This window comes from Cucurbita moschata, unplaced genomic scaffold (genome assembly GCF_002738365.1).
Source record: "Cucurbita moschata cultivar Rifu unplaced genomic scaffold, Cmos_1.0 Cmo_Scf00034, whole genome shotgun sequence".
Taxonomy (NCBI): Eukaryota; Viridiplantae; Streptophyta; class Magnoliopsida; order Cucurbitales; family Cucurbitaceae; genus Cucurbita; species Cucurbita moschata.
Window position 1 is genome coordinate 1,895,933 of NW_019268550.1, and position 22,894 is coordinate 1,918,826.

General features: G+C 35.4%; 2 protein-coding genes across 3 annotated transcripts; one reads left to right on the top strand and one right to left on the bottom strand.

Moving 5' to 3' along the window:
• Positions 1-3,222, top strand: LOC111430552 (probable receptor-like protein kinase At1g11050). Its single transcript, XM_023066822.1, has one exon. The coding sequence runs from the start codon at positions 131-133 to the stop codon at positions 2,012-2,014; it is 1,884 nt and encodes a 627-aa protein (XP_022922590.1). The 5' UTR covers positions 1-130; the 3' UTR covers positions 2,015-3,222.
• A 104-nt stretch (positions 3,223-3,326) lies between these two features.
• LOC111430550 (UDP-glucose:glycoprotein glucosyltransferase-like) lies at positions 3,327-20,905 on the bottom strand. 2 transcript variants are annotated; one of them, XM_023066819.1, is made up of 37 exons: positions 20,562-20,905; positions 19,628-20,071; positions 18,831-18,984; positions 17,978-18,149; positions 17,559-17,632; positions 17,103-17,199; positions 16,907-17,019; positions 16,693-16,808; positions 16,309-16,366; positions 13,815-13,967; positions 13,621-13,719; positions 13,389-13,529; positions 13,114-13,182; positions 12,227-12,315; positions 11,923-12,085; positions 11,506-11,640; positions 11,226-11,325; positions 11,009-11,103; positions 10,796-10,908; positions 10,463-10,673; positions 9,971-10,015; positions 9,710-9,855; positions 8,776-8,877; positions 8,416-8,563; positions 8,223-8,279; positions 8,011-8,141; positions 7,786-7,874; positions 7,323-7,672; positions 6,783-6,878; positions 6,327-6,391; positions 5,782-5,884; positions 5,356-5,514; positions 5,052-5,192; positions 4,928-4,971; positions 4,475-4,589; positions 3,914-4,066; positions 3,327-3,802 (listed from the first exon to the last, which is right to left on the bottom strand). In XM_023066819.1, the coding sequence occupies exons 1-37, from the start codon at positions 20,723-20,725 to the stop codon at positions 3,632-3,634; spliced, it is 4,875 nt and encodes a 1,624-aa protein (XP_022922587.1). In that variant the 5' UTR covers positions 20,726-20,905; the 3' UTR covers positions 3,327-3,631. The 2 variants fall into 2 exon arrangements, with proteins under 2 accessions (XP_022922587.1, XP_022922586.1); XM_023066818.1 differs by having other exon boundaries at positions 9,971-10,039.
• Positions 20,906-22,894: the final 1,989 nt, after the last annotated feature.

The window sequence follows — 22,894 nt, forward strand, 5'->3', positions numbered from 1 at the left end:
CCCCCCCCCCCTCTCTCCTCTCTCTCTCTCTCTTCATCATCTTCTTCTTCAACACTTTTTTTCAGATTTTTCTTCGAAACCCACCTCAAACTCAAAATACCCAGTAAAGAATTCCATACAAAAAGGGTAAATGATGAGAGTTTTCATTAGTTTTCTCCTCTGTTTACTCTCTGTAACTTGTGCAGCCACTCCAATCACCAACCCCATTTGCCCATTGGACCTTAACTATGTCCTTAGAATCCCATGGACCGCCACCGATTGCCGGAACCCCTTCTTCCAGACCACTGCCAAATCTGCCATGAATGATACCTCCAAGTTCCATTGTTGTCAAACCCTCTTGTCCTTGTTTGGAATCGCTTTGGCCCAACACCTCAAACAAACCTCTCATTTCAACCTCCCAGACCTCGCAACCTCCAATTCTTGCCTTCTTGATTACCAGTCCAAACTCTCCTCTCTCTCCCTTCCTGCCAACCTTGTTTCCCATTGCTTTGATCCCTTACAATTTGTGATATCAGCTAATGTCTGTGCTGGTATTCAAACCACGCGAGATTGGGTTTCAAAACTTGGCCAGAACTCGCCTCTTGATTCTGGGTGTCGGTCGAATCTTGTTGGTTCTGGTTGTGATGCTTGTGTGGCTGCTGGTTTCAAAGTTCAAGCTATTTTGACAGGAATTGATGGTAATAAATCTCATTCCATGGATTGCTTTTACTTTGCCGTTCTTTATGCTGCTGCCATTGTGAATGAATCTGGCCCTGAAGGCGACAGTGCTTTAGATTGCATTTTTAATCTTCAATTGAGTACTCAAAAGGGTTCAAAAAGTAAGCATTCTTCTCTAGTTTATGGCCTTACTGCTGCTGCTGTAGGACTTTTAGTCGTTTTTGTTCTATTGGGAATAGGATTTTGGTTGTACAAAAGCAAACAATTGGCTAAGAAGTCTAGCTTGGAGCTGGATGAACAAGGGTCTAGACCACATGCCAGGCCAAACACTGGATCAATTTGGTTCAAAGTTCATGAGCTTGAGAAGGCAACTGATAACTTTTCTTCAAAGAATTTCATTGGCAGAGGTGGGTTTGGTTTAGTTTACAAAGGGAGATTACCTGATGGAAGCATGGTGGCTGTAAAGAAAGTAATTGAATCAGATTTTCAAGGCAATGCAGAGTTCTGCAATGAAGTTGAAATTATCAGTAATCTAAAGCACAGGAATCTTGTTCCACTTAGGGGCTGCTGCGTGGTTGATGAGGGTTTTGATGAGAGTTCAAGTGAGAGATACCTTGTTTATGATTACATGCCAAATGGAAATCTTGATGATTATTTGTTCCCTATACCATTTGATCAAGATGGAACTGTGAAGAACTCATTGACATGGCCTCAAAGGAAGAACATTATCTTGGATGTGGCAAAAGGCTTAGCTTATCTGCACTATGGAGTGAAGCCTGCAATATATCACAGAGATATCAAGGCGACAAACATATTGTTAGATGCAGATATGAGAGCGAAAGTTGCAGATTTCGGGCTTGCCAAACAGAGTAGGGAAGGACAGTCACATCTAACGACTCGAGTTGCAGGAACTCACGGGTATTTAGCTCCAGAATACGCGCTTTATGGACAACTAACTGAGAAGAGCGATGTTTATAGCTTTGGCGTGGTAGTTTTGGAGATAATGTGTGGGAGAAAAGCTCTTGATTTTTCTTTGGCGTCGTCGCCACGTGCGTTCTTGATAACAGATTGGGCTTGGTCGTTGGTGAAAGGTGGAAAGATAGGGGAAACTTTAGATCCTTGTCTTGTGAAAGATGGAGATTGTTCTAATTCAAATCCAAAAGGCATAATGGAGAGATTTGTTGCGGTTGGAATTTTGTGTTCTCATGTGATGGTGGCTTTGAGGCCTACCATTATGGATGCTCTGAAAATGTTGGAAGGTGACAGTGAAGTTCCTCAAATTTCTGATCGGCCAGTGCCTTATGGGCATCCTTCATTTGTTGGTGATGGCAGCAACTTCAGCATATCACGACATTAAGCAGACCTCAAATTCCGTGAGATCTCACATCGGTTGGGGGAGGGGACGAAGCATTCCTCGTAAGAGTGTGGAAACCTCTCCCTAGTAGATGCGTTTTAAAACCGTGAGACTGACGACAATACGTAACAGGCCGAAACGGACAAAATATCTACTAGTGGTGGGCTTGGGGCTATTACAAAAGGCATCAGAGCTAGACACTGGGCGGTGTGCTGTGAGGATGCTAGCACCCAAGGGGATAGATTGTGAGAACCTACATCTGTTAGGGAGGGGAACGAAGCATTGTTTATAAGGGTGTGGAAACATCTCCCTAGTAGGCGCGTTTTAAAATTGTGAGGCTAACGAGCAATACGTAACGGACAATATCTGCTAGCGGTGGGCTTGAGGTTGTTACAAATGGTATCAGAGCCAGACACCGAGTTAAGTGTGAGGACACCAGCCCTCAAGGAAAGTGGATTACGAGATCTCACATCGGTTGGAGAAGGGAACAGAACATTGTTTATAAAGGTGTGGAAACCTCTCCCTAATAGATGCATTTGTGAGGCTGACACTGATACGTAATGGGCCGAAACGAACAACATCTACTAACGGTGGGTTTGAAGCTGTTACAACTGTGTTGGAGTTTGAAGCTGTTACAACTGTGTTGGAGATGTATCAGACAGGCTTGTTGTAGTTTCTTCTAAACAGGGAACTGAATATCCATAGATATGTCAGATGCATTCTTAGTTTCTCCGAGAAGAAGTTTGGTTTCAAGTTAGCCATGCTCCTGATGGTTCTCAAGTCCAAGCTGTTGGATTTCTTTTCTTTGAACATAACAGGAACTCCAAAGACCTGCCTATTCGAAGCACTGATTGCTTTAAAGTTGAAAAACAACAGTAAAGTCTTGTTGCAAATGCTTTTTAAGCATTATTTTGCAACAATTGGAGGTGTGGACCATAATGGACGACCTCTTTCAAGAAGAGAAGACTTGAAAAGATCAACTTTCAAACATTATTTTGAGCTGTTCTCTGTCCTGATAGACTACATGATTGTCATTAATCTCATCATTTAGTGCACCAACAAAAGATGATGCCACACCAACCAACCAAACCAAAAAGCATTTTATGACCTTCAAACGTTCTCTCAAGGACCGTTTGGTTTAAGGTTTTCCTCGATATCCATGAGTACAAGATTGTTGGAATCAAATAGCTGTGGCTGGTTCTACACGAAAATGTTGTCAAATTTTCATAAGAATAAGTAAAGTTCGTACGAGATTAATATGATAAATCTTACCTAAGAAGTTTATGCATCATAACAGAAGGTTCCTGAGTGGAAATAATGGGAAGAAAATTCTTGCAAACTTCATTACTGAATAACAAAATCATTTGTTACTATACATGTCTTCATCAAAATTGCCAACTTTTCTCATAGTTAGTATTTAAGATACTGGAGGAAATGGATTTCTAAGAAAATTGGTGGGAGAGGCTTGTGTTCTGTGCATTATCAGCCTACAGAGGCACATGACCATCAGGCTTCCAAGTTAATTCTAAGAAGGCTAAGATGTGGTAGACATAGGAGAAGTTTGAATTCAAAAGCAGAATCCTCCCATCAGTCTAATTTAGCAGAATTTGAATGATATGATTATAACTCAGCCTTTGATTCCACATCTTCATCAATAGATTTCTTACTCACAGAAATTTCAGCGATCGATGAGACGGGTGTTTGAGGGGTCACATCACCTAATATTTTAGCTGTGAATGTTGTGGCCTCCGAATCGAGATCTGGCCATTCGGGAACGATTCTTCTCGCACCCTGATAATTGCAACTACTTTTAATGAATGACGAAGATGAAAAGGCATACAAAAAAAGATATGGAGTGATTCGGGTTCTAAGATACAGAATGAATTGAAGAAACAGTTGGACCTGAAGCTTCGGTTCTTTGGTCATGGGGTTGTTACAGAGATCGATGGTTTTCGCCTTCGATTTTGTGGTGTTGCCACACCATGACTCGCACCAGAGCCATTCTTGTGGTAGAGAGAAAATGGGCACAGTGTGCTGAGCGTAGTTAGGAAGATCCTGAAAAGCAAGCAAAATATATATTACAAAATCCGAGTTTCATGTCGGCAAATTCAAACCATTTTGATATATGAAGTTTCCTTAAAACTAGGAACTATGAACTATTACAAAATTCCAACTAATTCCCCTTCATTCCTCAGCCACTTGAGTATCAACGCCAGTGAAGGCTTCTCATATTTCAGATAAGACAGTCAACCACGCTAACATTAACTATGAAATGATACTATATACATTATCTCGATGCAGATAGAGTACTATATGGTAATATGGTAAATGAAAATGCACCATAGAATAGGAACAAAATAAGAAATCAGGGGATGTAAAACTTCAACCATTATCTCAATGCTAATCTTCATCACTTGGTATACTATTGCTTATAAAGCATTAAATGATACCAAATTTACTTGCCTGATCCAAATTGGATAAACTATTCGGATCCTTGCTTAGAGATTCATAGAAAACTCTTAGATGATCTCCTGCTGCTGTTTCTCGGAATTTCTTTAAATCAACAACATATAATGCACTGTAGGAAACGGGAAGAAAAATATTAATGCATCACATTATTAGTAACTGCATCACATTAAAATGTAAAAGCTCTATTAGGAGAAGACTTTTTACATAACAAAAGACTACAGCCACACAGACTTTTTACATATCAAATTTTCGGAAGAAATGGATTCTATTTGGCTCTACTGAACTACCAATGAAATGTAAGAGCCAAGATAAGATTTCTTGATGGAATTTTTCTCGAGGAATGAAAGCTTTACGACGCATTAAGTAGTTGGAAATGGAGATATCAGTGGAATTAATGCATGTGCATCATCTCAATAGATACAATCAACACAATACATCAGTCTCTACCTTATATGGTACGGTTTTCCACGTAGATGTTCTTTCCAGAATCCCTGTTCGTGAAAGGAAATAGTGAGGAGAGGGTGATACTGAAAATTGGTTATTGATAACAAGAAAGGATATTGATATGTACTTGTCTCCAAAACCTATATCCATCCATATCCTTATTATTGTCACAAAAGGGTGTATATGCTAGTGGTTTTCCCTTGATATTCATGTCATAGAGTTCCCCCATGTCTGTCCGAACAACCTGATCAGCATCAACAAAAATGACCTGCAGGTAACATACGAACAATATTTTTCTTAGACGAGTAAATAGGCATGCAACAGATGATTGAGATATGAATAAGTTCCACTAACATTTTGATATCTTGGTTCCTTCTAAAAATTAGTTACATGAAATCATGGTAGATTGGAGTATTATGATGATACAGTACCTTTTCCAACGAAAGAGGGAAGATAACATCAAGAAATAGAATCTTATATGCCCAAATAATCCTCTGCTTTTCTTTCTGCTTATGCAACCAAGTCGGCCACTTGTACGTGATTAGTTCAAAATCAAAACCATATTCTTCAGCCATGTGTGGTATTACATCCTGTTTATGTCACCAGAGAGCACAGGCATTAGGTGTCTAAACAAAATTGTAACGACCTAGACCCACTGCTAGCAGATATTATCCTATTTGGGTTTTTCCTTTCAGGCTTCCTCTCAAGGCTTTAAAACGCATCTGCTAGGAAAAGGTTTCCACACCCTTATAAAGGGTGTTTTGTTCTCCTCCCCAACCAAGGTGGGATATCACAAAAATATTCTTAAAAATAAATAAAATAAATAAATAAAAAGAGCCATGAGTTGCTATGTTAACCTTAAACTGAGGGGATAGGTAGTTTTTTATAAACCAGAACTTCACTGGCCGACGTGTATTCTTTAGGACACTCAAGATCATGATTTTAAGAAAGCGTTCATATCTGCCAAGAAATATCATCAGAAAATGGACCATTTTACAAAAATTCATAGACTGCATGAAGTAATAAATATTGATAAAATTTCACTGCCCAGAAGAGAATAATAATAGCCACCTCATATGTTCATGCTCATTACCTATGTGTTCAAATTGCATGCTAGTGTAAATTTTTGTCTTTATGAAAAGAAATTGTGGTAATTCTGGGATAATTCTTTGAAGTGACATTCATAGTTAGCTCACATGAGCGTATTATACACATTATACAAATGCCTAAAACCGAAAGGAAGGAAATCATACCTGCAGTTCTGTGTTATAACTATTTTATTGATATTGATCATTATATATTAAGTCCCAATGCGATTAAGAATAGGGTAGAGACCAGTACAGAAATGTAACTTTCACCACCAAGAAGAAACTGATCATATCTCTAGAAACGTTATACTTACAGGTGTCCAGAAGCAATGGAGAAAATGTTTATTGTCTTTCCATGGCGCCCTCCTTTTCTTTTCTCCTACAGAGAATGAGTCAAGATTAGAATTAAAGAACATCTAAAATCAATAGGAGCATAAATAAAAACTTCCCCACACATGGGCTTTTGTTCATACTATCTTTTAAACCCATAGCTGAATCAACTAAAGCATCAACTATCATCTGAATTGAGGGCTTTCCGCGAAAGAAAAGTTCATAATAGCACCAAAAGCAAAATAATAATAATAATAATAATAATAAAATAATAATAAATAAAAAATAGAGAGAGATAGAGAGAGAGAGACTTGAAAACAAAGATTCATCTAAAAGTAAAAGTCAATAGCCCAACGGTAATACTAAGATGTAAGGTCGAAGTCCGAATGATAATTTACATCAACACAAGAAGATAGTGAACAGATGAGTTGAGAACTCACCAATGTCGTGCTTTTAGACTTTTTTGATTGATCATTGCTTCCAATCAATCCAGTAGCCCATTTCAAAAAATTAGTATTCCAATTAGTATGGCCTTCCTGCAGAAGAAAATAAAGCCACAATTATAGCAATGAATCTATCGTGCACCAGGAAAGTTCTTCACCAACAATGAAATAGAAAAAGGTTAAATTATATATAGCTTTCAAGCTTATTTCTGATGGATACAATTTTGTGTGTTTTCCTAAACGTAAAAAAATGCCAAATAAGTCTTTGAGCGCTCAATTTTGTGTCTAATAGGTCCATAAAAAATTCAAAACTTTTATAAATTAACTAATCTACTTTGATATAAAATTAAATTTTATGTCCAACAAAATTGAAAGTTTATTTATTAGACATTTTTGAAAGTTTAGAGACCTATGAACTACAAAATTGAAAATTCATAGTTCTATCACGTGTATTTTAAAGTTTCATGACCAAATAGACACACACCTAAAAGTTCAACCGATAAAAAACAAGACTAATTGCTAACAATGATCACCCACTTTCTTATTCTCCAGCAAGTCGTCATCACCATCAGGAACCAACAATTTTTCATGCTCTTTTCCATTTTTCTTTTCTACTTCCATGTGAACAACTTTACCCCGCAAATCATCAATAATGATACGTTTTGACAAGGTTTTATCCTGACTTCTATCCCCACCTTGCTTCAGAAGATAAAGTTCAGAACTTCTACCGGGAGCAAGTTGCAGGTACCAAACTCCAGGAGAAATTTTCATTTGCCAATAACCCAAGTTTTCCATTACAAGAGTATCAACCAAATGTGGTGTGCTATTTGTACCAAGAATTAACTGGAGTCCTCGGGGAGGTTCTTGATTTTTCTCTGAACAATGGCCTGAAAATAAAAAAAAAGTTAATACATGTGGTAATACAGCCACCAAACCTTGTTTTTTCAGGCTGAGTTACGTCTACATTTCACCTAATATGTAAATCTGACACACTACTTACCAGTAAGAACAAGAGCTTCAAGTTCAAACACCGCTTGCAATGTCCGTGTGTCACCAATATTCTCAAGTAAAATATTATCCAGGTCATGACTGAAATTTGTGACGTGATGTAAGAAACAACATAAGAAGTTGAAATCAAAAGGAATATGGTATCGTTCAAACGAAACAATCTATTCAAACTTATGTCATTATAAAACGAGAATATACTGGTAGTGGATAAACATACACAGCAATAACAGGCTCAACAAGCCATGGCTCTGGAACATCAAGATTCATAGTTAATGTCTTAGACAATGGCATATTTGCAAAGAATGCTTTAGGGCCATTTACGGTTACATCTGTACTGCTGAAATCATCCTGAAATTGTCATGAAGTCAGACACCAATAATAGGGGAAAACTTGTTTTAATGTAAACCAAAGGCCTTATTTAATAATTACCATTGAAGGTAGAACATAGCGGTAGTAATTCTTTAGAGGTAAATCAACAAGCGAACTCTGCCATGGAGAAGACATAACAAGGTTAATTTCTCAATAAATTAATGATTATCAAAGAAGTATTACTTGGATTTGATAACATAGACACGCTTAACACCCTCAGGATATTAACTGTACGAGGTTTAGAACATCTCACCAGCGGATTTAATATGATCTTCATGCTTGGTTGTATGTATTTTGACAAAACACGAAGAATTGATGATAGCTTCTGGCCAGATGGACTTAGTGGATCAATAACAGCATCGATATGCATGCTAGAATTTTCATTATCAACGACAATGGCACTGTACAAAGTGAAAATAAAGAGAAGGGTGAGGGAGGCCAATGAATTGGAATCTTTAAGTGTACTGCATAGCCACTGACATTGAAAGTTAATCACAATGCTCGGGTTGTTCATAATATTTTCATATATCATTACAACGATTACTAGTCTGTCTTATTACTGATGAAATTCAAAGGAAAAGAATAATTCATATATTAAGATTGAAATCCTTACCTAAATTCTGCATTCAAAATCTCAAAGCGTGCACTTTCGGAACTTCGTTCCCGCTGAGCCATTGAGGATGAAACAAACATAATAACATCACTGAGGAAGTTGCTGCAGTAGGGTGGGATATCATGAAGAGTTAATACAAATCAAACATGTGAACACTAAATACAACCAATACTAAAAAAGTGAGACCAGTGAATTACATATGGATGAATATGAAATGTTGTTGGCCTTGTTTTTTTTTCTTTTTCTTTTTAATGCTCTTGTATATTCTTTCCTTTTTCCAATGGAAGCTCAGTTTCTTACCAAAAAGAAAAAAAAAAAACTCTAAGGCCTTGTTCGATAAAGATTTCATTTTTGGATTTCTTATTTTGTAAATCATGTTGATTCTCACAATTTTTTTCCTAGAATTCCAACCAAGACACATTTGAGCTCTAAGCCAAATTTCCAACATGAAAACAAGTTTTTAGTGTTTCTAGTTTTCAAAACCTGCTTGCCTTTTGAGAACATTTTTCGGAGGTAGATAACTAAACAAAAAAAAGAAAAAAAAAAAGCTCTTAAGAAAAAACAAATGGGACTCCAATGAATGCATACAGTACAATAGATAAGGAACAAAACAGAGTTAACTATGTTCAAATCACTCAGGGGATAGCTAAATATGTTATTTATAATCTTTTCCATTGCTTCCATGCATTTTAGACGACGTTTCTGGCAGTAGTTCAAACTTTCAATGTGTTCTTATCCACTTCATACCTCGTAACTTATCTATTCATTAATTGACTTGAGTTGATTCTATCACAGAAATATCAAGGTAGATAGCCCATTGAGGTTTGAGGAAAGGAAATGTGTTTCACTCGAGCTTAAACAGTAAATAACCATGAATTCATACTCAATAGAAGAGAATAATATGAATTCACACTGGGGAAGTGGGGAAGCAAACCTTGTTAATCTGTCAGGATCAAAATCATGCCACTTCACTTCTTCAACAATTTCCACAATATGTTTTATTCTCCGCTTAAACTCTACTACTTCCAGTAGACTTAAGTCGTGACTCAAAAATGAGCTCTCATCAGTAAGAAGTGTAACCTATGCGTGAATGAAATGTATGATTAAAAATGTTCCATAATATGCAGGCAAATATTTCTGGAAAATCATAGTCAAATTAACTGAACTCAAAACTAAAGTGAGGAAAAGAACTCACTCTTCCATTGGTGATAACTGCATTAACAATAGATTCAAGGCCAAGCTGCCCCGACAAAAGATGTTCCACCTGAGAACCATTATGCATGCAGAATATAAAATTTAATATTATAGAACAAGGTGAAGATTTTTAGATGGAGCAACTAAATTGCTAGAAAAAAAAAAACATAGATAAAACCCACAAGTGACAGAGAAAAACAGAACAGGGAGAAATTTTCTAGAAAGAAGTTTATCTTATCAAAAAGCTGCGACTGCAAAAGTTTAATTATTTATTTATTTATTTGTTTTACCCTCTTTTTTTTCTTTTTCCTTTTTTTCTTTTTGAGAAAGAGAAAAGAGGGAGGTATCAATTCGATTCAGAAACTAAACACACAATTTAATAAAAATTGGTATATACACGGCTCAAATACTTTCTCATTTTGATTCAGGAACATTCTTATAAGAAACTTCATTTCAGGAACTAACCACACAATTAAACAAAAAAGTTGTATACCTGGCTCAAATACTTCCTCATTTCATCAACAAAGGAATCAGAGAAAGCTATCCTGTATGCTTTAGGTGGTAACTCATAAGCTTCAGCAAGCTCACAGATTTTCTCAATAAATTCTTGAGGGCTATCAACCGCTACTGAAGATTCAGGGATGAACTTTTGACTATATATTGAGCACACCCGATCTAGAAAATCTAATACGTTCTTTTTGTGGCTGCAAAAATAGGCAAAAAGAAAAATAATGAGTGTTAGCCAGTTAACACAAGCACATGTACTGTATATAGCCCCAGCTGCCACCCCTGAAAAGGGAAAATGTGCCATCAAAATAGAACAAACCTATGCAATGATGCACTGATCTCAAAAACCTTCGCTAAGAGTAAACTGGATTCACTGGTATGGTTGCTAGTAGTAAAAAGGAACCCGACACGAGCGCTTTTAGATCCTCTGATCTGCATCCCAATATTAAAATTTTAATTAAGAATAAATTTTTCAATTTCTAATATTTGTTACAATTTAAAGCTTCAGAAAATTCATCACGCAGGTAATAACCAGATAGTGTAAGCCTTCTTTCATCAACTTTATTCCTTTCTTTGAAGCAGCATCAATGACCAATAGATGGGTCACAGGTTTCAAATCGTCCATAGCTGGTAAATAAAAGTGGAATTTCATGAAATGGTACTCTCTAAGCTAAAAATTCAATTAGATTATGCTTCGTTTTTCAAAAAACAAGATTTGTTGAATGGAAAAAAGGGAACATAATTCTTACTTCCAGGAGAATGCAAATATTTAAAGCCATTCAATAAAGACTCCCCTCCATGAGTGGACGCAAACATAGAAACAATACGTGGTTTCCCTTCAGCAACAATCTACATAAAAATGGACATAATGATGCAATAAGATCAATGAGATAGATAAATAACAAAAGTTTTTTTTTCTTTTGGAAAAGGATATTTTTTTCTTGTTGTATGAAATTGCATAAAAGCTTCTCAATCTATCAGCACAAAAATCAGATCCTACAATCATACAGCATTTTGTCAATAGCTCACCTGTGGATTAAAGCGACTAAGGCCACTCTCTGATAAGAAGTTTTCAAGCACATCGGTGTGAGGAGATATATGCCCATAGTAAACTTGTTCCTGTATCCGAGGAAGCTCTTCGTTCATGGCATTTATCAGAGACTCCTGATCAATATAGATGCCAAAACATTATGTACAGAGGAGAACAGTAAGAGTTGACAAATCAAGTCAAAAAGTATTCGCTTGATGAAGTTATTTCATTTAGAAGCAATAAAATTAACCAGCTTGCAGAGAGTGATAGTTATGAACTTATAAGAAAGCAGTACAATGAAATAATTACCAAAAGAACTGAAAGTGATCAGCAATGCCAAATAAAACGAAACCAACTTTGTATGGTCAAAATATTTTATCTACAAGGGTAAATATATTTCACATTGAGATAATTACCTCGCTCGAATCAAATACAAGCCCATTCATCAAGAGAGAACACTCCAATTTAGATAAGCCAAGGGAAAAAGTAAACATGGAGCTTTCCTCAGCCAAATCTTTATAGGTTTGCTCCTTCTCCAGCTTTAGTAGCACGTCTTGAGGAGGAGATTTTGACTTGGGTCTATGAAAACAGAAAGAAGTCAACCGTTCTATATTATTGGTAATAAATAGATTTTGACACTAGTAACCATAAGAAAAAACACAATATGTGATATTGGCGTTAACGTCCATTAATGGAATTCAACATATTCAGTGAACTTACAGAAGAGTTTCCACAAAAGCTCCTTCAACATGATGCATTTCAGGAGCATCATCAGCTAAACCATCTGCTTCAAGCCGTAATTTGTTTACCTGATTCAATTCAATAAGTTCAGCAAAACACCAATCTGCAGCCTTTCGCAGCAGTATGTAATCCAATTTTGAGTCAATAAACCAAAACATTGGAAGTCATGCTACGATAACTAGTCTCCCATACTATTAGCAAGGAAACTTAGAAACATATGAACCGAAGACATCATATTTTTTTTTTAAGAAATCAATGAATCGAAGACATAATATTTTTTTTAAGAAATCGAACTTTCTTCGAGAATAATTAAACAATATACAAGGACATGTAAAAAAAACAAACCCACAAAAGGAGTCCGCAGCTAGATACAAGAACGGACTAATCCATAAGAATTACATCAAACTGAATATTACAGAGTCCGATTTTTGGAAGTCCATAAACATGCATTAAACCACACACCTCCTGAACTTCTTGCTGTAATAGGTTTTTTTTATTTTGGACAATATTGCAGTAAGAGATTTTTAGATCAAAGAAAACATATCATTAGGTAAAATAGAAAGAAAGAAATATGTCCCAAATTGGCTTGGCTCATTTGGAGGTTAGTTTTTTTGTCTGCCCCATACATACTTAAGTTTTCTTTATGAGAGCTCGGTTTTTATCAAAAATAATAATAATAATAATAATAATAATAATAAGAAACAAATAAATATGTCCCAATTAACAACCAAGGGCAATTACAAAATCTATCCAATTGGAATGAACCAAAAAAATATATAAATAATAAAAATTGAATGTATAGTTTGCTGATTAAGAAGATGCTAACCAACAAGACGAAACAATGTGAACAAAGCTGCAGAACATACATTGCTCAAAAACTGAAAAGCAGCTTGAACTCCGTGGTTCTCCTTTAAATAAATGAACAGCTGTATCATCTGCAAAAACAGACATTCATCATAATAAGCAGTGTGATTTCAAGATCTTCAAACCAACGAAGTACCTAAATTGTCAATAGCTGAACATTGTGATTTATGATTAGAAGAAACCTAGAAATATTGTTGATATTGTAAACCATAGACAGTAGATAATAAATTGCATGCTGAGTCGAGTCAAAGATAAAATAGAAATAGAAATAAGTTACCAAACAGGAAGTATCTGCCTCGGATTTCGTTAATTCATCATCACCGCTTTCAGTTTGCTTGATAAATTTGGAAGAGTACAGTAAAACCCCAAATCTAATAGGTAAATTGTTCTCATAAAATGACAGGATCATGTCAATTGTCTGCACGTTTGGATTTCATAATTAAGGAGAAGAAAATGATTTAGCAGCAACATCGTTCTAAACAAAGAAATGGTTCAGAAAAATAAAAAACCTGTAGACCACAAACTGTTGCAGGATCAATAGCATAAACAGCATGAAATAGGTTTTTGCGGATGTAACGAACTTGTCCAGGAAAGACTGGCATTAAAATCTACAGGAGTTAAAGTATGTACTTAGAGATCGAAAAATGAAACAAAACTAACCATCAATCATTGAAAATGAGAATGTGATGCATTATTAAATTACCTCATTGATGTTGCTCCTCCATCGCTTATACATAGCATCTTCTTCCAAGTTGTTGAGGAAATGCACATGAGAAGAACGAAAGTCCACACGAAGCATGTCGGAATCAGCTGGAGGCAAACTTGACAGAAGTTTCCGAATAGTATGATGAGGAATCTGATTGTTGGCAAAATCAATTCATTAAAAACAAATTGGGACTTCAACTAAGTCAAAACACTTTTAACCTTAGGTGGTGTTTCAATGCTTGAAACTTGAGTAATAGAAACATCCTTCTAATTTTTTAGATGAAAAAACTAGACTTTCATTGAGAAAAAAATGAAAGAATACACAGGCATGCAAAAAAGAAAACCCCACGAAAAGGAGTCAGACCATAAAGAGGGGCTTCGGTCAAGAGAAATAAGGCCAAGCGATTAACAAAAGAGCCTAGAAAAAGAGAATCTAACAAGGGACCAAAGAATGCCAAAAGAATTCACGCCCTCAGAAGATTATATTGTTTCTCTCACCTCAAAGACCTCGCAGAATAGCACATTCTAACTTGCCACAAAGATCGCCCTTTATCACAAAGGACGGATAAAGGAAAACTCACTCCACACATTATAATCCAAGTTCTCTGCCACCCGCTTGCAAATAATACAACAAAGAGACCCAACCACTAAAGAACCTCTAGTCGAGTTCCAATCAAAGGTGTTAACTCTTCCACACAAAACTTGTGACACAAAAAACTTCACCTTCCAAATTGAGGAGACAATAGAACCACCCACCAAAAAAGGATTGAACAAGCATTGGAAAGATAGCTACAAGAAAAACCTTTGGAATGGCTAGGAGTCCGAAGGCAGGAATCACCCCTACCAAGGCAAAAAAGAGGAAAGGAAAGAAAGAAGAGTCGAGACATCTTATGTTTCCCTGTTGGTCAATAGGCGACGGAAACCCAAGGAAGGAGAAGGCATTGACTTCGTCTGATTGAGGATCGAAACAAGCGAGTGGTTCCTGAAGAAGGATAAATAATATAAACGAGGGAATAAATGGTTGACGGGCCTATCCCCCAACACTTGTCCTCCCAAAAATATGTTTCTTGTATGTCCCAAAGTCAATATGGATAAATTATAAAAAAAGAAAAAGAAAAGAAGAGGAAGGTCATATGCAATCGTCCATGAGTTTTTGGAAGTGCCTTTATGCCCCTTCATCAATCCATTCAGAGGGACGAGGCCCGTACATGCTAACAAATTGAGTCAAAGGGTACCAGCTTCGTCATAGAGTCACCGAAGCCATGTAGCCAACAAGGTTATGTTTCTTTTCCTAACATCCCCGATACTTAAGCCCCCGAGTCTAGAGGCCTAGAGACCACCTCCGAATGCACCATGCCCCCAAGTCTAGAGGCCTAGGTATCACCTCCGCTTTCCCCTCAGCCACCCCCTCCCATAACAAATTTCTCATAAGCTTCTCTAATTCCTTTCCCATCGAAGACGAGACTAAAAAGAGACAAAAAGTAAATAAGGATGTCACACTGATTGAATCGAAGTATGTCTCCCCCTTTGGGGAAAAAAAAAAAAAAAAAAAAAAAAACTCTTCTTCCAAAAAGCTAGTCTTTGTGGACCTTCCCAAAGACAGGTCCCAGAAGGAACTACCTCTAGGAGAATGATTCTCAGGAAGATCCACGTAACATGAGGGGAAGAGCCCAACTTCACAACCCACAAGGTAATCCCTCTTCAATCAGAAAAGTTAAAAATTAAAACTTCGTTGATAATTGGATAATGTCTTAGCTACATCTTTGATTAGAAAAGGATCTTTTCATATCACGAAAAATATAATGAACTAATTCTTATCATTTAACAATAAATGATTATGGATAAAAAATGAAATTGTACGACACAATTTTTTTTTTTTTTTTCCCCCTTCTTGGACAACAAGAATGGAACATAGCTCTCCAAACTCTTCTAATGGGACCTTCCTCATAAACTCAGCCACTTCTCAAGGAGATGCCGCATAACTTTTTACAATTGTACAGAAAAAAATTGTGGAGTTACCAAAAGGGCGTCCAACCAGTCATCAAATCAGTGAAAATCACATAAAAGAGGGAGACTTTGGACGAGGTGAATAGTATTAACCACTTCTTTCAATAAATTTTTTTTTGACCTTCTCTGAACCTTCAAAGCAAGGAAAATAGAGGAATTGGAGAGCGCAGATCAATTAAACAAAACAAAAAGGATGAACGAGTGAACTCAGCCAAATGATACTCGTCTTTCAATAGGGGTGGATCCAGATAATTTTTCAATTCTAAAAATTAAGGAGGAGAAATTAAAGTAAAAAAAAAACTGCAAAATCTAAATTTTCTTTATATATATATTTTTTTTCAAACTACCAAAATTTAGGGGCAATCCTTTGTTCTTCCTTCCGTTCCTTCTTTCTAAGCAAGTCATATTTTTTTAACTTGCTTTGTACCTTTTTGTTTCTAAATTATATATCTATCATAAATCGCAAGGAGAACTAAATTTTTTACCTTCAGTTTTGTAAATTGATCTGCCAACAATAAGTCCTGATGGATCATGTCAATCAACCTATAAAAGAGTGGGAGCAGGTTAAAAGATCCCACTGGTATACACTATGAACAAAAGAAATATTGGTGGACAATGGATGGAACCTAACTAATGATACCAAAAGGACAGGATGACAGTACCTCTGTGTAAAATGTAAATAACATTCCCTACTAAAGAGATAAATGTGTATGCATTATCCACAAAATTTAAAATAATGAGCTCAAGATCATTAACCTATTCAAATAGTAAGAATCTGAAACTTCAGGTAAACTAAAAATGACGTTGCACAGTCTAAAATGTTTAGAAGTGAAAGAAGGAGAAAATATCAAGGGGAGCATAAGCATTACAGATAGAGGTCAACATCTTCAATATTGATTAAAGCACCATTGAGAGCCATTAAGGACTTGCCAGGTGGAACCATGCGTTGATTAGCAGTTATTTCATCTTTAACTGAATCATTGAGCTGCAAAGCCAATCAGCAGAAAAACCAAAAATATTAATGGCAAAGACATTTCACACCATAAGGTCACTTCATATAGGGGTACCTCATAGAGCATTTACCTTCATGCGAGATAGTGAAGAAACTATGGTAGGAAAATTTTGATTTATTTCCTGCATTGACTGCAAAGGATCAGAGGCCTGTACTATTCTCTGTGCAGTTTGATGTCCCAAATCTGCCAAGAAGAAAGCAATTAATTAGGCTTTGAAACAAAGACGCCAAGAGGGTATCATACAGTAAACTTAAAAGTGCAATTACCCTTCAGTTCCCACACATTAAGCGTGTCTGAAACAGTTGATGACAATAGATAATCCCTAAAAGCCATGATCTCAGATGTTAGCTCTGGTTTCCGTTCCTACGTGGAACAAAAAAATCTTTTCAACCTTAGTTACATGAGCCATAAGGTCTACCGGCTAAAATGAACCACGAGCATTCTAACAACACCATTACATTAACAATGTGGAAACAGATTAAGATATACCAGGTACTGTTTTGAAAATAAGCTGAATGATTGTAGAAAATGTGCTCAATAAATAATGAAAGAAAATGTAACCATCAAAGTGAATATCAATATAATGACCATTGAAGTAGACCATCCAAATCATTGCTTGATATAATATGATACAGAAATCATAAAAAATAAAAAAATAATAAAAAATGAAAAATAACTTGGTAAAAAAAAAAAGAGACAAAGTATATTGAAGGAAAACACACCAAAATCTTGGAAAATATGAAGCCTCTAACTTCTTGGCTGAGATCTTCAGTCCGAGGATCTTCCAAAGTGACACCTGCGATTCATAAGGCTATTTCATTTCAAGGCATCTAACCCAGAAAAATTTTAACATAAATGATGGAATAAAGTAGAATGTCCCATTCCCCTACCCACTGAATTCATAGTAAATCAATCTATATCCCTTTTTACCCAACTAGTATGAGACCTCACATTAATAAGGTAGAATGAAAAAAGAAAATGAGAAACATTTGTGTTGTTTAATTGTAGGAGTTCTGAGTCATATGAAAATCAAATCATGTAAAAAGAACATAATACAAAGATAGCATTTGCCAGCTTCAATCAAGCTGGAATAAAATTCTGAACAAGGCTGCATCAGAATAAACTGGGAAACCGAACTGACCTTTCTTAATCGCACTATCATCCATAGCCTTATATTCCATGTTCTTCAGAGCCAGTTCTACCCCATAACCACCCAAGTTCATGGAACCTCGTGCACCAACAGCTCCACAGGAATTAATTTTTACTTCACAGCCAGAAGGAATTACAGGTCGAACAACATATTTAACTTTTCCCTGAAAATTTAATCAAACGGCATAAAATATATAGACATTAGAGAAAAAAAAAGAACGTAACAAATAGTGCTGATACAATTAGCTAAATCATCAATAGAGTTAACAATATTTCACATAATATACTAGGTTGAAAATAAACACACAGTAGCTCTGGAATCATATTGAGATATACCCTTATAGTTTCAATACCAAAACATAACCTTAATTTTAATTAATACAATGCGATTTTTCCTTTTTTCTTTTTTTCTTTTTTGTATCCATGGGTGTAGAACCAGCTTGCACACACCTCAACTATTCTTGTGGGATAACTATCTAGCCCTACTACATTTGGTTGTCAAGGCAAATTATAGAATATTAAATCTTAGGTGGGTGGTCATCACGGCTTGAAAGCTAAAGTTGTTCTCATTAATCCCCTTATTACTTACATGGCTCTTATTGACCAGTAGATTAACCCAGGGTGTTTAAATAATACAATGCCAATAATGAGCATAATACTTCCTATGCAATGAAGTATCCATGTCTGTAATTTCATACGTGTAATTCCTATGGCACAAGGGATGCCCTGTTTTATAAAATTTCATACTTCCTATGAAATGAAGAATCCATATTCCTCATAGAAAAAATTATAAAAGAATAATGAGCATAATATCAAAACAAACAATTGGAACACAAGCGATGAACCTCTTTGGCAGCTTTGACAAGGGTGACATGAAATTGCTTAAAGCAATCAGTTCCAAGGGCTCCATAAAGGATGGCAACTCTACTTTCAGAAGATGAACCAAAGTGAATGTGGTCAAAGTCATATAAATCGGGTGGCTGTATAGAATCCCCAACGCTGACAGCAAAAAATGAAATTATAAAAACATATTAAGAATAACATAATGTAGATAATGGAAATTTAAATATGTTCTCGGTGAAAAGGAAGAGGGCAAAAAAAGAAAATGATATAAGTATCCAGATTGCAGATCCTATATCCAATTCATCTGTTTCATCCACCAACAGTCCATCAAACTAATTCCTTCATGAAAATCATAATGGGACACTGACCTTCCACTTACGGACTTTGATTTAAGTGAAAACTTTTCCTATGTACTTTCTAATTTCTTGGTGGATTCTTTTAAATCAAAATAGTTTTAACTAGATAACAATGGGGTGTCTCAACTTGCTCCTTTTTCATCACAAAGCCGCAACCATAGAATTCATTACTTGTCTTACAATGTTCCTAATTAGGAAACAAGTTGTGAGTATTGGATCATTGGATGTATGTATTCGATCCTAATTTATCAAACCAATCAAACAATTATATTGCTTATGTATGAACCCGTATCAAATCAAACTCAACAGCTTAGTTTATGGGTCAGGTTGAGTTGACTAATATAGAAATGGTTCATCCCAGTTTATGGGTCAGGGATCCCTATTCTTGTGAAATATCTACAACATCTCCTACACCTTAGACTGAGTTGGTTAATATTACTAACCTTTCAGCAGGATTCTCGAGCCACGTTAGCAATTCTGGAACATCGAAAAATAGGGATCCCCCAGTATCCACCCAACAACATTTTCCGCGAGGGGATTTTGGGTTCTGTCCAACAAGTGAAGTATCTGACTTCCTTCTTTCAATGCCTTCATTTCCTTCACCAACAATGTTGCAGTTATTTTCTTCAGGCAGAGGAAAAGAGGAAAGCGATTCATCGGCTAACTGTCGGTAAAGAACCAATCTAGGAGACGCTGATCGTAGAATGAGAGAAAATTCAAATAATGAGGCCAGAGGCTCATTTAGAAGAAAACGTCCATGCTTTAAAATCTTCTTCAGACAAGCCTTAGCCGTAGAAGCATCAGCATCAGCACCATTTCCTTCCTCACGAAGCCAGACCTCAATAAAATCCCAGTAAAGATCTTTCCGTTCTTTAGCAAGTAATTCACTGTATTCAACAAAAATATAGAAGTCACCACATTGTGTAGAAACCAAAAACTTCACTCACAGTAACGATGAACATTTGTGGATATTGGCTGATAATAATTCGCTGATTGCAATTCAGCAGTTAAATTTTCATACATTTATTCTTCAATGCCTTACAATTAAAAATAAGGCAAAATCAACTAAACCATCATTCATATAAGAACACAATAAAACTATGATCATGTCCACTTTAAAAACAAATGAAAAGTATTGCTCATACACAAGCATTGCCCTCAATGACCATTATTTTGACGACCCTGAATGAGAAAACTGGATCTCACTAAACAACAAATCCGAAAATGGCTAAAAGTGGAAACATAAACAACAAATGGAGCAGGACTTCATCTACATAACTCAATTTTCTTCGACAAGAATTTATGACTAAAACTCCATTGCAGTAGCTACAAATCAACGAATACAAAACAGGAAAAGAAGAACAAAAGCAAAAGTACCCAGCTTCTAGGAGAATTGAAGTGCCGGACCACTTGGCTTGAACCGCAACCTGCACGTTCTTCGGTCTTCGAATCTCAGCAAAAACTCCACTGCCTCCATAGATTGCCAACAACAATACAACGATCAGAGGTCGACACCCAGATCTAAAACAGCTCGTCCCCATTAGAAAAGCAAAAACAATCACGATCTTCACTTCAATTATTGAAATGCAGAGACTCCATCATTGATGAGCTCGAAAGGAGATGAGTGGTGATAAATCAGAGACCAAAGGTTGCCGAGAAGATGATGTTCCGAAAGTGAGCCGCTCTAGCTCGGCGACGATGGAGAAGACTCCGCAGAGGAAGAAAACACCGCATGGTTACACAAAAGGCATTGTCGTTATTCTACATACTATCGGAGGGCAATCTTGTCATTTCACATGGCTCCCGGAAATTAACCGGATTTAGATTGTAAAACGAACCGGCCCACCACCATCCAAATAAGCCCAATAAGCCGAAGAGTCGGCCCACTAATCCTTATAGTAATATTAATGATTTAATTAATATTATTTCACTATTTTAAATCAGAAAAAAATATTTTTTTTTTTTCATAATTAAATAATTAAAAAAAAATTGAACAATATTTGAAAAATGGCACCGAAAAAGACCGTTATGGGTTGGGTCAAGCATTATTGGTTGCCCCCATCACTAATAAATGCCAAATAAAATGGCCTTTAAAGCAAGGATGGATTGGTAATTGGTCCATACCCTTTTTCAATAAGGGCCACATGTTTCTATTTCCCTTTTAAAACGTCAAAAAAAAAACATGTTTTTATTTGTGGACCAAATATGTTTTAAAAAAAGGTTGTATTTGGTGGTTTCATATGCATTGTTTTGAAATGTTACGATAAGAATCTATTCCCTTACCCAAGGTTATATACTGTGAGTCGTCGTTACTCTTTTGGCTTGCTTACATAACGTTTCTTTCAAAAATCTCTCTTTGCCCTCATTTTCTAAAATCTTCTCTCAAACCGAGACTAGAGGCTCGAGCATATATCGCTTGACCATAGGCGACGTAATAACAAATTGGCTTAGCTCACTTGTCGTTGGAAAGTGAGTGCCGCACAATCACAAGTCCTGTCATTAAGAGTGTGATTGTGACAAGCCTTGACTTATTCAACACTTTTTAAAAGATTGGAGACCTGCTCTATAGTCACGTTTTTTTTAATATATTAGGGACCTATTAAGTAAAATATTAATGTCGATGACTATATTAGACCGTTTCTATAGTTTATAAATTTATTAAATATAAAATTAAAAAAATCCCGAGATACTAGATAGGCAATTCAACCGAAAGTATGGTCGATACTTTAAAAAAATGTAGTAGGTTTGATTGTTTGTGAGAATTTGAGCCACACAAAAGCTCTTTTGTAAAGTATTTTATTTCGACACGTAAAAAAATATATGCTTAGTGGTTCATTTAATATTGTCCATTGATATATATTATTTGTCTCATTATTATTATTATTATTATTATTTTATTATTGTTAATGAAAAAAACAATTTTTTCCAAAGAAAGGAAAATAAAAAATAAAAAAAATAAAAAAAGAGAAAAAAAGGGTATCTTCTCATTAAATACATTGACACTAATAAGATTAAATAGAGAAAAATAATGGAGTGTAGAGCGTAGATGCCTCTAAAATTTCTAATGTAATAAATATATTGATTTAAATGTAATTTAATTTGTAAGAAAATTATAATTTTTTGAAATATAATTTAATGGTGAACTCGATGAATTTATATGAATTTATATTCTACGTATAACGTAATATTTTATATAAAAAAAACGTCTAGTCATATGATCTTCTAAAAATGTAATAAGCGAGAATATTACCCAATAAGTATTTAAAAAATTCAAAATGATAAAATAAAATTTGAAATATTCAAATGAAATAAATTTGAAACTTTGAAAATTTAAGATGGTAATTTTATTTTTAAAATTTATATTTTTTTAGGTGACTAAAATATATTTTTAAAATGTTCGTGATAGTTAAGATTATTATTTTAACAGTTTAAAATACATATTAAGATATGATATTTGAAGAATATATTTTAATAATTAGTTATGAAGTATATCTTAGATATCAGTTATAATCCGTTAATATTTTTCTTTATTTTTTGAAGTTGTTAGTAGTATATTTTATCTTAGTATTTGATTATCTTCCTTACAAAATTTAGTTAGTTATATATTTTTCTGAGGTATTAGTTGATAGTTTGTATCATATTTAAAGGTCGTAAACATTAATGAAGATCATATTTCCGATTCCAATTTCAATTCTATTTTTCATTCATAA

Excerpts from the sequence above, each read along its gene's own strand:
- LOC111430552 (XM_023066822.1), top strand. The coding sequence starts at position 131 with ATGATGAGAGTTTTCATTAGTTTTCTCCTCTGTTTACTCTCTGTAACT.
- LOC111430550 (XM_023066818.1), bottom strand. The coding sequence starts at position 20,725 with ATGGGGACGAGCTGTTTTAGATCTGGGTGTCGACCTCTGATCGTTGTA. Across the intron at positions 11,326-11,505 it reads TTAGTCGCTTTAATCCACAG|ATTGTTGCTGAAGGGAAACC; the intron begins GTGAGCTATTGA and ends ATTTTTATGTAG. Across the intron at positions 4,972-5,051 it reads GATATAGGTTTTGGAGACAA|GGATTCTGGAAAGAACATCT; the intron begins GTACATATCAAT and ends TTTCACGAACAG.